This window comes from Sminthopsis crassicaudata, chromosome 1, assembly GCF_048593235.1.
Source record: "Sminthopsis crassicaudata isolate SCR6 chromosome 1, ASM4859323v1, whole genome shotgun sequence".
NCBI classification, from domain to species: domain Eukaryota; kingdom Metazoa; phylum Chordata; class Mammalia; order Dasyuromorphia; family Dasyuridae; genus Sminthopsis; species Sminthopsis crassicaudata.
In genome coordinates, this window is record NC_133617.1 from 43,750,968 (window position 1) to 43,763,301 (window position 12,334).

The 12,334-nt window shown below is 49.8% G+C and overlaps 1 protein-coding gene and 1 long non-coding RNA gene across 5 annotated transcripts in view; one reads left to right on the forward strand and one right to left on the reverse strand.

The window, feature by feature from the left end:
- Nucleotides 1–5,965, reverse strand: part of LOC141560961 (uncharacterized) — a 35,038-nt gene extending 29,073 nt beyond the window's left edge. Inside the window, exon 1 of the long non-coding RNA XR_012487918.1 lies at nt 5,821–5,965. This is a non-coding gene — a long non-coding RNA (uncharacterized LOC141560961). The remainder of the gene's footprint in view (nt 1–5,820) is intronic.
- The window catches only part of ULK1 (unc-51 like autophagy activating kinase 1), a 45,515-nt gene continuing 37,286 nt past the window's right edge, over nt 4,106–12,334 (forward strand). For 2 of the 4 annotated variants that reach the window (XM_074299771.1, XM_074299782.1), the window contains exons 1-3: nt 4,106–5,217; nt 5,618–5,710; nt 5,983–6,024. In XM_074299771.1, the coding sequence (XP_074155872.1) occupies nt 5,128–5,217; nt 5,618–5,710; nt 5,983–6,024 (225 nt within the window). In that variant the 5' untranslated portion in view covers nt 4,106–5,127. The remainder of the gene's footprint in view (nt 5,218–5,617; nt 5,711–5,982; nt 6,025–12,334) is intronic. The other 2 variants (XM_074299787.1, XM_074299794.1) reach the window with 1 other exon arrangement.

Consider the following 12,334-nt stretch of genomic DNA (forward strand, 5'->3'; position numbering starts at 1 on the left):
ACTTATCACAATATCTAGTATATAGTAGGCACCTAATAAATGCTTGTTTCTCCTTTTTTCCCTCTCTCCCTCCCTTCCATTTTTTCTTCCTTGTTCCTCTCTCACTCCTTTTCTTTTCTTCCTCCTTTCCCTCTTTCTTCCTTTTCCCCTCTTTTCCTTCCTTCCTCCCTTTTTTCCTTCATCCCTCCCTTCTTTCTTTCCTTCTTTCCTCCCTCTCTCTTTTCTTTCCCTTTCTTCCTCCCTCCTTTCCCTGCTCCCTCCTTTCCTTTTCTTCTCCCTCCTTCCTTCCTCCTTTCCTTTCTCCTTTCCTTCCTCCCTCCCTTCATTTCTATTTTCCTTCCTTTTTTTTCCTCTTCTCTCTAACCTCACCCCCCCTCAATCTCTTCCATTCTTCCCCTATTACAGTTGAGGGTCCCACCATCTTCCCAGTCACTCAGGCTAACAACCCTGGTCTCATTCTGGATACTTCATTCCCACTCCCTCTACGCATAGAATATATTGTTAGGCTATCCTACATTCCCAAAAGTGCTCTTCTTTCACACACTCGCATAGCCAGAACAATCACAGTAAGTCCAAGTTCTCCTCACCTCTTGACTGTATTATTATAATAGCTTTTTTTTTTTTTTTTTAATGTAACTATTTTTTTCAACTAGCAAGGAAAAAAAAAACCTGAATGCAAAAACAAAACCCACTTTAGGTGGCAAAGTGGATAGAGAGCCAGGCTTGGAGTCGGAAGATTCATCTCAGATACTTCCTAGCCGTGCGACTCTGGCCAAGTCACTTAATCTTGTTTGCCTCAGTTTCCTCATCTGTAAAACAAGCTGGAGATGGAAATGTCAAACTTTTCCAGGATTTCTTCCAAGCAAACCCTGAAGGGGGTCAGGAAGAATGAAGCAAAATTGAAAAAGTGACTGCTCGACACAAAGCACCTCCCTCCCAGAGCTGTGAAAATCAAATGAGGTTTTCATAAAGCACTTAGCAGAATGCTTGGTACCTAGTGGGTGCTGTATAAATGCAAGCCTTTTCTTTATTTATTTCCATGTGAACTACTCAGCAAATTGAGTCCGGCTGGACTCCTCCTACCTCTCACCCGCCCCCCCATAACCAAGCTATTGCCAATTTCACCTTCAATGTCACCTCTGGAACACACCCTCTTCCCTCTCTGACACTTCCACTTCTCTCCTGCAGATCCCTATCATCTCACACCTGGATTACTGCAATAGCTGCTGGGGCTCTGCCTCCCTCAGCCTCTCCCCACTTTGGTCCCTTCTCTATTCAATCACTGAGTGATTTAGTTCTGGTCCAATCACGTCACCCCCTTCATGAACTCCAGTGCTCCCTGTCACCTCCAGGATCAAATACAAAATGATCTGTTTTGACAATTCAAAGCCCTTCATGTCCCCTGTTCCCTTTCTAGTCTTCTTATACCTTACTCCCTGACAACACCCTTTGGTCCGGCTGTTTCATGAACTGAGGCAGGTATCAATTTATTAGAGAGGTCAGTCCCTAAATAATGGGGCTAATACCTTTCTGTGGCCAAAGATCCCTCTGCTCAGGGGGAAAACTTTCTTTTATACATTTGGGGAAGTCCCGGAGAAATCCCAAATCCTAGCTAGTCTCTTCAGAATCAGGAAAATGTCGATGATTGGATCATGGGGTGGGACTTTTATGACTGGCTAAGGGTATTTATTGTTCTGCAACCTCAAGGCCTTTTTCAACAGGCTTTCCTAGGCCACCAGCAGCCATTGCAGACCATTGACTGCAGGATCTGGGGCTTCCCAAAGGTCATAAGACCCAGTCAGCAAGGTCTTGGGCCTTTCACAGTCAGCAGTGTCCTAAGGCTTGTTTATGACAAGGGATCTGTGGTTTCTCAAGCACAGCTTTCATGATACACTTAACAGGAGGTGGGCCAGGGTGGCCCTAATATAGAGCTCTATCCCTAGCTCTTTATACAAGCCTAACTAGCAGAGTATAAATATAAAGTATAAATTTATCCCCCAACCGGAATATAAGTAATATAATCTTCATAGTAGGTTCATTAATTTTTAACCCACACAACTCTTTTCTAATGGTGTTAACCAAATCAAACTTAATTCTATTATACCTGACACTCATTAAATCACAATGAACTGATGTGAGTAGGGATATCAAAATTATCTTCACACCTACTTATGAATTATATACATTTATCATGTATATAACCATGTATGGATTAGTTTACACATTATTTCCCTAGTACATTATAAATTCGTTAATGTCAAGGTCTATCAGTTGCCTTTTTTGTGCATGTCCAGGACTAAGAAATGTTAAAGGGTTTTTTTTGTTTGTTTTTGTTTTTGTTTTAAACGATCATTTTTTTTTATTATTATAGCTTTTTATTTACAAGATATATGCATGGGTAATTTTACAGCATTGACAATTGCCAAGTAAAGGATCTTAACAGTTGGTGCCTAATAAGTGTTTATTGATGGATTATTGATTGATTGATAGCTTTGTCTGGAAGAGTTTTAAAATTTAGTTAATGGAGACATAGTGGGGAAAAACAGACTAATAAGAAACTTTATATATCTCCACAATTATATATCTTAAGATTATATATTTATGTGTTTGTGAAGCAGCTGAGTGTTATAGTGGATAGAACATCTGGCACTTTAAATCCAGCTTCAGACATTTACTAGCTATATGACTTTAGACAAGTCATTTAATTTCTTTCTGCCTCAGTTTCCTAATCTGTAAAATTGAAATGACATCTACCTCTAAGGGTTGTTGAAAGGATCAAATAAAGGAAAGTGCTCCTCACAGTGCCTGGAACATAGTAAGTACTCAATAAATATTAGCTATTATTAAAGTCATATATTTATGTATGTTAAACTTATATTTATTTCAAAATTATATATAACATATCAATGTCATTATTCTATTATAAAATATGTTTTCTAAGAATTATACACTTGTACATTTCAAATCTATATATTATATATTTGCATTATCGAATTTATATAACATAAAACAAAATTATATATTATATTTATTTATTCTAAGAATTGTAAGCAGCTGTTTCAATATATATTATATATTCATATAATTTAATTTATTATTTTAACATTATAATGTATAACAAAGTAATATATGTGCATTTTAATAATCATATATGTGTGTATTTCGGAATTATATAGTCTGTATTTTCATTCTTTGGTATATATAATAAAATTATACATTATGTACATTCTAAGAATTGTATATTGAGTATTTCAAATGTATTATACTTATATATTATATATATTACAACAGATTCCCTCTATGGATTATATGTGTATATATAATGGTGACATATATTCTATAATTCTAAGAATTCTATGTATTCTAAGAATTGTGCATTGTATATTTCACATTTAAATATTATAGATTCACTTTTAGTTTTTTATAATTATTTTAGTACAATTATACTTATGTTTTTTAAGAATTGCATATTTCAAAATTATATTCATATCAATTTGTTTTAATATTGATACTATAACAGAATTATTATATATACATCATATAAGCATAGATGTGTATATATTATATGTGTTCTAAGAATCGTTTATTTGTGTATTTCATATTTAAATATATAGATTAATTATTATTTTAATATATTATAATACAATTACACCTAAGAATTCTAAGATTGTATATTTGTGTGTTTTGCATTTGTCTATTACAGATCCACATGATGAGTTACTTTATTATTATATTTACATGTTTATAATGTAATAAAAGTACACATGTACATTCTAAGAACTGTATACTTGAGGATTTCACAATTACATGATATCTTTGTGTTAGCTTTTTAATGTTTACATAATCACATTTACATAATCACAAATAATGCAATTACTTGACATTCGTATTTTAAGAATTGCATATTAATGTATTTTAAAGATGAAATATTTTTCTGCCCCAATGGCTAAAACTTAGCCTGGGGTGCCCGGCCAGCCTCGGAGGGAGGGAGGGGGAGGAGTGAGTGGGTGTAACTGCCGCCCCGCCCCCGACGCGCCCAGGCCCCGCCCCGCTCGCAGCGCGGCCCCGCCCCTCTCAGGGCCCGCCCTCCCCGCTGCCTCCGCGGCCCCGTCCGTCCGTCTGGGCCGTGGCTGGCTGCCGTCTGTCCGTAGTGCGGCTGCGCCGGGGCAGCCAGGCTCGGGGGCCCGGGCGGGCCGCGACTCTTTGTCTCAGAGCCCGAGCGGCGGCGAGCGGAGCGGCAGCAGCGCAGGCGGGAGCGCGGCGCGGAGCAGCAGCCACAGCCACAGCCACAGCCACAGAGCCCAGCGGCGGCCGCGGCTGGGAGCGCAGCCTCGGGGGGCCCAGCTGCTGCACATCTGGAGCGCGGAGCCCCGCCCCGCGGCGGAGCCCCAGCAGCCCGGCTCGGACCCCGCGGCCCCGGAGGAGCAGGAGGCCCGGTCTGAGGCAACGCGGCGCTGGTGTGCTCGGGGCCCCGGGACTGCCCAGCGGGGCCGGACCCGCGGAGCCGAGGAGGCCGGGGCCGGGCCCGGGGGCTCCGGCCGCCGGGGTCGGACCTCGCCGCTCCGCCCGGAGCTGTGTACAAACAAGGACCGCGGGGGCTGTCGCCTCTTAAGGTGGACTGGAGAGTTTAAGGTGGACCGGCGCGGTGCGGGAGGCGCTGGGGGGTGGTCCCTGTCTCCTTCCCCGCTTGTTCATCTCCCCCTCCTCTTGCATCAGACGCCCGGCCCGGGAGGACTTTGACCCGTTCCCCTCGGGGCTTCACCCTCGGGGTGCCCGGACTTGAAGGCGCCACCGGGAAGGAGCGGGAGCAGCAGGACGGACCCCAGCTCCCCACCCCCTCCCCGTCCAGCTGCCGACAATGCCCCCCACCCTTTTGTGCTTGAGGGGAGCGCAGCCCCTGGACCGGGGAGTGGGGAACGGAAGCCGCGGGCCCAGCGACCCCGAGTTCGTGGGAACCCTCCGTGGGCCTGGCCAGCCCCGGGCTCATCCGTGAGCCGCCCCGCGCTGGAAGAAGGGTCCGGCCGCGGGCCTCGGCGCCCGCCGCCTCGCCCTGCGCGCAGCCCCCGCCCGCAGCCCTCTCCCCCTCGGACCCCCCTACGGCTTCGTGCCCGCCGCCCGCCCCGGGACATGGAGACGGTGGGAAAGTTTGAGTTCAGCCGGAAGGACCTGATTGGCCACGGGGCCTTCGCCGTGGTCTTCAAAGGGAGGCACAAAGAGGTGAGGGGGGGCCCTTCTCCCCTGCGCGCCCGGGCAGCCCGAGTGGTGGCGGAGGTGCAGCGTCAGCGGTTCCCCGGGGCGGCCTGGCCGGGCCCTCCCCCTCCCCCAGGAGGAAGCCCGGAGGGGGCTTTGACATTGCCTTTTGCCTTCTAGCTCGGAGAGGAGGGGGGTGCCTCCCCTCCCCCCGGGGACTCCCCTACCAGGGAGGGCTTTCTGAAGTCAGACTCTTCTCAGATGGGCTTTTGGGGGAGGGCGGGATCCTGCCCCGACATGTCCGGGCCGGCCCGCCCGGGGCCCAGGACCCAGTCTGGGCCGGGACTGGCCGCCGGGCCTGGTTTCCAGGAATGGGGTCGGGCCTCCTGATCCAGGCTCCCTGAGAACGGGGCTCTTTGGGTTTCAGAAACACGATCTGGAGGTGGCGGTCAAGTGCATCAACAAGAAGAACCTGGCCAAGTCTCAGACCCTGCTGGGGAAGGAGATCAAAATCCTGAAGGTGAGGGGCTGGGGAGAGTGTTTGGGGGGACGCTGGGGTCCCGGGCCATGCTGTTCCGCTGTGACCCAAAAAGCGGGACACCTGGGCTCCCAGGGCCTCCCACTGCCTACCTGTTTATCCCCGGGCAGGCTTAACTTCCTCCTGAAACGGGGACAGCGCCTCCAGAGTGTCCTCTAGGGCTCCTTCAGTCTGTCAGTAAACAGTATTGACTGGGAGTCCTGCAGTCCCTTTGCTACCATCATTAATCTGTTTCCCCTCTCCGCGTTCTCTAGGAACTGAAGCATGAAAATATCGTGGCCCTGTACGACTTCCAGGTACCCATCTCCATTCTGTGGCTAATTTTGGTTTTGGGTCGGGGCGGGGGGAGGGGAGCGCGGGCTCTGCCCTGAGGAGGGGGGAGTGGGGGCAGCCAGGGCCAAGCCTCGGTGCCCACTTGGCCTTGCTCAGCCTCCAGCTGCTGGGAGCAGCTGTTCTCTGGCATACGGGGCCCTTGCAGAAGCTGGCCACAGTCTGGCCCCCTCTCCGGGCCCTGAGCGGGTCCCTGTGGGAGGGCCTCCGGGGGCTTTTCTCCACAGTCCCGGGATCCTGCCTGGGCCCACCTGGCCCGCTTCTTCCCAGTCTGTGAGGGGCCCGGCTGGGGGGCCTTTCAGACGGCCTCAGCTGGACTCTCTGCTGTTTGTTGACATTGCTCCTGGAGGCTGGCGGGGCTCCAGCCGCCTCTTTGCGTCAGAGTCTGAAGAGAGATTCCTCTATGACCGGCTAGCCGGGATCAGGGGCTCTGCTCCTCCCTCCCCTGGCCTCCCCGAGACCTTTCCCTCAGCGCCCCTCACCCCAGGGCCCGGGGATGTGGAGGCAGGGCAGGACCCCTCCCACCGCTCAGCCCCCAGCGCTTAGCCAGGAAGCACGGCCGGGGGGGCGGCGGGCATGGGGGGAGGCGGTGTTGGATCCTGTTGTCAGAGTGGGCACCCAGGCTAGAGGCGATTGGAGGCTTGGCTGTTTGTGTCAGTGACAGCTGGTCTTGCTGACTAATGATTTTGAAACATGTTTACCGAGGCCCGAAGTTTCCGGTGCCCCAGGTTGGACTGGGCTGTGGGGGGATGGGAGGAGGAGACCTCCTTTGTGGGTGCCCGGAGGCTGGGGGCCGCCTTGGCTCTCTCTCCTTGGAGGTGGCCGGGCAGCGGGTCACGGGGCTGCAGATACCTAGAAAACTGGGGACAGGAGACACTGTGTCCCAGGCAGCTGGGCATGGGGAGGGACTTCCTGTCCACCCCCTCTTTCCTCCCTGTGCCGGGCTCCGCTTGCCAGTGGGGAGGGGGCTGGGGTGGTTCGGGCATCTTGTAACAGGTGCGTAACTACATAAGTCAGATGGGGAGGAGGAGCGGAGGAAGGAAGGAAGCTTCTTTCTATATTAACCTGTTCTTTCCTGGCTTCTTTTCTCCTGGGAGGGAGAAGTTTTACCTGGGTAAAATACAGCCAGACTTAGAGCTAGGAGGGGTGGGAAGGAGGTGAGCTGAGAGGCTTTGTGATATTACCTGCTCTTTGTACTGATGGGGAAACTGAGGCCCAGAAATGCAGGGGGTTTGGTCCAGATCATACAGGTAGCATGTGACATACTTCCCCTTTCTGGCTTTGGGAAGCCTGGGATAATTTGAGTTTGGGGAGGAATGATCCCTGACTCTAGTTACTTTTAAGGTGACTGAACTCTCAGACAAAAATAGAAAAAAGACAGTATTTGTCACTTAGCTGGACATGGAGCTGGGAAGGCTTACATACAGATTCCCACTTGAGACATTAAACTATAAGGGAGATCATGGACAAATCAGTCTCCCTATAAATTTGTAAAAATTTTTTAAAAGGAAAAATTTCTGTAAAATGGGCAGATTATTTAAACAGGTTATTAAAAGCTAGAGAAATGTCCCTTTTTATTCTCCCTTTGGAAAAGGGCAGTAGCCAGGAGGGGAATGCAGAATCTTTTCTCTGGATCAACTTGTTTCCTTCTCCAGCTCATTTTACAAATGGGGAAACTGAGGCAAACAGCTCCTGTCTGAGGCCCAGTTTTAATCCATTACCACTTAGCTGTCCCAAGAGGGTTTTCTTCATCACAATTCCTTTTTTTACATTATAAGCCTTGGAGACTTAAGGAAAAGGCTCTAGGGCAGGGAGAGGTAATGCTTGAATTTTAAATCCAATCCTGTCTGGCCTCCAGCCTTTTGATTCCACACCTGTACTGTGGACTTCCCTGCCCTTCCTTTTGAGCCCTGGGAAGTACATAGAGAAACCTAGGCCAGACTCTGCTTCTGCTTGTCCCCCCAGGCAGGGAGGGGAAAAGTGGGGAGGCTAGTCTCCAGCTACCTGCACCCCCCAAACACACAGTGAGGACTGGCCTAGGGGTCTGCTCCCATTTCTGGGCCTCCATCAGTGGTTCTAGGATTCTTTTGTAATAGATGTCATTTATGTGGCTCTTTAAGGTTTACAAAGTGCTTTCTAACCCCTCCCCCCCACAAAAAGTCTCAGGGTTATACAGAGAGCTGATGTTGGGCTTTTGACTTCTGACACTTCTCAAAGCCATGTTCTTCGTTAGTGTTTGTTTCTCAGTTTGGCAAAAAAGAGGTAGATTGAGGGGGTAAGGCCCCGGACAGTGCCTTGTCAGAGGGGTGAACAGTAGGCAGGGTATGGCCTGGGGTGGCAGAGGGAGGCCTCTTCCCATACCTCCCCCATTCCTCCATCTCTCCCTGCTCCTGGGTAGATCTGACTTTGGAGCCAGAGGCCCCTGGAGCTGGGGAATCCCCTGTTCCAACACCTTGAGGATTCTTGGGTATCTCCACCTCCAGGTAGGACAGGGTGGAGTGGGTGGGGGTTAGACTTGCAGTGGGCTCACCCCTCCACAAGGACACTGCTTGCCTAACCTGTTCTCCCAGCACCCCGGGAATTCCTCAGCATCGCAGTGACTCAAGCTGTTTGCTGCATAGACAGGACAAATACTGCTGGCTTTGGTAGCTAAGAAATGAATTGTTTGTCTGGTGTGTGTGTTACCTACGTGTACGTGCACGTAGGCATGTGAATATATCTATATATAGATGTGCAACACAAGTGCAAGTTCATGGAGGCCTCAATCCTTTCCCATCCCATTCTGGGTTAGGTTTGAGAGGTTTTTGCTGAGCCCTGAATAACCCTAGGGCTGCTGGAGGGTTGTACCTGTAACCCTGAGGGTGATGGGAGATAAGCCTTAGGGGACCTGTGAGTTTCTGACTGGGAGATGAGGTAGGATCTGGAGCTCTAGGGCAGCCCCTTCCTCGCCCCCCATCTTTTGGTCCTTTTTTTTCCTCCCCTAGGGAGGAAGGGTTGAAAGTAAGCTTTCCATCATCTGCTGCTGCTACTCTTTCCTACCTTGTCCTTTTCCTCCCAGTCCTTAGCCTCCCATACTAATTGTGGGGCAGTGGAAAGAATCAGGATCTGAGTTCAAATCCCACCTCCCATCTTTGTGATTATGGGATTCTCTGCTTTGGTTCCTTCCTCTATAAAGTGAGCCCATTGGGCCAGAGGGTCTTCCAGAGGATCCCTTCCGGCTCTGATTCTTATTTTGAGACACAATGTGATTGTCTGGAAGTCAGCAAGAACTGAGTTCAAATCATTCTTCAGATACTATCTTTGTGACTGTGGGCTGGGCATTTAACTTCAATGAAGCTTAAGTTTTTTCACTTTCTAAAATGGAGATGAGGATCTTCTAGGGCCCCTTGGGAGAAGCAAAAATAGTTAACATGGAAACCCTAAAGAGCTTTATTACTATGAACTGCCATTATCGATTAATGGGTAGATGGGGAGAGCTGACAGGCAATAAGCCTGAAAAGATTGATAATTGGTTGTGAAAGGCTTTAAAATTCCAAGTTGTTGGGTCAGTTCCCAATAGCCCACTCTTGCTTGTTTTTCAGTCCTGTCTGACTCTTCCGTGACTCTATTTGGGGGGGGGGTTCTTTGTGGTTGGTCATTTCCATCTCCAGCTCATTTTATAGATGAGGAAACTGAGGCAAACCGGACTAAATGGCTTGTTTAGAGTCACACAGCTAGTGTCGGGCTAAGTTTTCCTGATTCCAGGCCCACCTTGCTATGCGCTGAGCCGCCTAAGCTGCCCTAATTCCAAACAGGACTTCATGTTTGGCCCCAGAAGGGAACCAACTAATAGTCATATAGACCTATCTGGGGTAGATGAGTGACACCGGCAGACCACTCCCCAGGAGGGAAGGTGCACATTTGTGTCAGCCCAGACTGACCTGGCGGCAAAAACGAGGGAATTGGGGCTAGACTTGGGGCTTGCTGAGGAGAAATGACTCCTGCCCTTTCCTGTGGCCTGCCTGGGTCCAGCCCTGACTTCTCTGGGAGTCCGGGCTGGTAAGGAAGGGGTTAACTAGGTCAGATGCTCTCTCAGGCCGGGATCACCAGACTTGGGCTTGGCTGCAGGGCCTCACAGATCCCATTAGGCCCAAGGACTTAAGTCTCCCAGAAAGACAAAGGGGGGCCCTGCCCGGCTTGGCCGGCTTAGTGTCTTGTAGCTTATATGTCTGAGTGTGAGAGTGTGTGGGGGGCTGACAGAGTATTTGTATGTGTGACTGAGGGTATATGTATACGAGCAGCCCAGTATATGAGTGTGTGACTAGCAGACTGAATATATGTGTGACTGAGGCTTTCAGTGTGTGTGTGGGGGACGGACTTGACAGTCTAGAAGTCTGGGGGGGTTGGGCGCCTTCTTCAAAAACAGCTTCCTCAGTTATGCAGCTTTGGTGTGAGGTTGGCTGTGGATAGGGGGTCCCCGTGTCATGGGGGCCCACACAGTTGACTTTTCACCCCCATGAATAGCCCAGAACTCTCTGGAAATGTTTAGGAAAGTCCAGTATCGGTGATTAGGATTATTCCCCACGTGGGTTATGTAACCTCTCTTCAATGGGAGGTATATTTCCTGGGGCTAGTTCTTCCTTTCCCTGTCAGAGTCCTTGGGTGCTGCTCCAATCCCAGAATTACTGTGAAGAGGCAAGTGTGGGCTGCTGGTGGATAGCAGTGATGGTCTGGAGTCCAGAGGACACAAGTTCAAATGCTGACTCAGACCCTAGCTAGGGCTAGCCTGAGTTGTTTGTTTGTTTTTCCCCCTGAGGCTGGAGTTAAGTGACTTGCCCAGGGTCACACAGCTAGGAAGTGTTAAGTGTCTGAGACCAGATTTGAACTCCTGAATTCAAGGCTGGTGCTCCATCCGCTGCGCCCCCTAGCTGCCCCTAGGCTTTTCCACTTTAAAGCTTGGATTTGAATCCCAGCTCTGCCACTTCCTTGCCAACTGCACTCTCTGGGGCTCGGTTTTCCCATGTGTGAAATGAAGGGACAGAGAAATTGTGACCACAAGAAAAGCAACTTTCCAGTAAGTAGTTTGCAGAGATAGGGGCGCAAGGTTCGACCCCCCCCATGTTTGCTGCCTGTGATGTTCACCCGTTGTGTTACTTCAGTTTTCTGTAAAATGAGAAGTTTGAATGAGTCTGTATGGTTTTTATGATCCCTTCCAGCTTTTGCCTCCATGATCTGACATAGTCCAAGGTCATATTTAAGCTTCTAAGTGTCATGACTTGAACCCGGGTCTCTTGGGTATTTTGACTTTTGCACCATTTGTCTCTTATTTAAGGTCTGCTCTGGCCTAGCCAGTGGAGACTCAGAGTTCTCTTATTAAGGGTCTCCCCTGTCCTGGTAGTGGAGAAGCAGAACCCAACAGTCCTGCCAGGGGAAGCCAGAATATTGATATAGGAGGCTCTGAGGGATGTGAGGCTGAGGCCTTTTGTTGTCCTATAAAAAGATGTTTTCCTGGCCGGGGAACCACTGGGGCAAAGGCAGCAGGGAGCCAAGTCTGATTAGAGTGTAGTCTCGTTGAGAATGGCTGGATCTGGGGCTTGTTTTTAAAATTCTTGGGGCTCCAGCCTCCGTTTGTTTGCACCTTGAGAGAGAAAGGAAGGAGCGGTTCTTTTAAAAGGTGGCCAGGCTGTGGTGGTCCAGGCTGGGGCCAAGGGGAGCACCTGTTGCCTGCCGGCGGGGGTTGTTAAAAACCAAATTTAGCAGGATGTGATGGAACTTGATGCTCTGGGCCTGCACAGGCCAGCTCAGACCACTGAGCTCTTCCCTCCTCCAGCTGGAGAGCCTTGACCCGAGACAGGATTGGAGCAGCTTCTGGCCCCCGGGCTGTCTCCACTGGGAGGGAGAAGGGACACAGTGCACACAGCCATTACCAGAGGCCCAAAGGCCTCTCAAGGAGAGAAGGGCTTCCTATTAGTGCCGGGTGGGAAATGTAGGGGAGAAAGAGGGGCTTGGGCCTGAGGGGAGGCAGGGAGGCCCTGGACATCATGGCAGCCACCATTTTGGTGTGTGTGTGGCTTCCAGCCAAGAGCCTGGCACTGGGGTTTCTGGCTGACTGCCTGGCATCTGGGGGGCTTGGGTCTCCAGACTCCTGTTTGCCCAGCCTTTGCCATGGGCCCTGGATGGTCCCAGAGACCTCCCTTCCCCACTCTTCACATAGTGAATCACCTTGGGGTGGAGGCTGAGGGGAATGGTGGTCATGGGGGTGCTTAGGACTTGGTCCCCGGCCCACTCAGGGGGAGC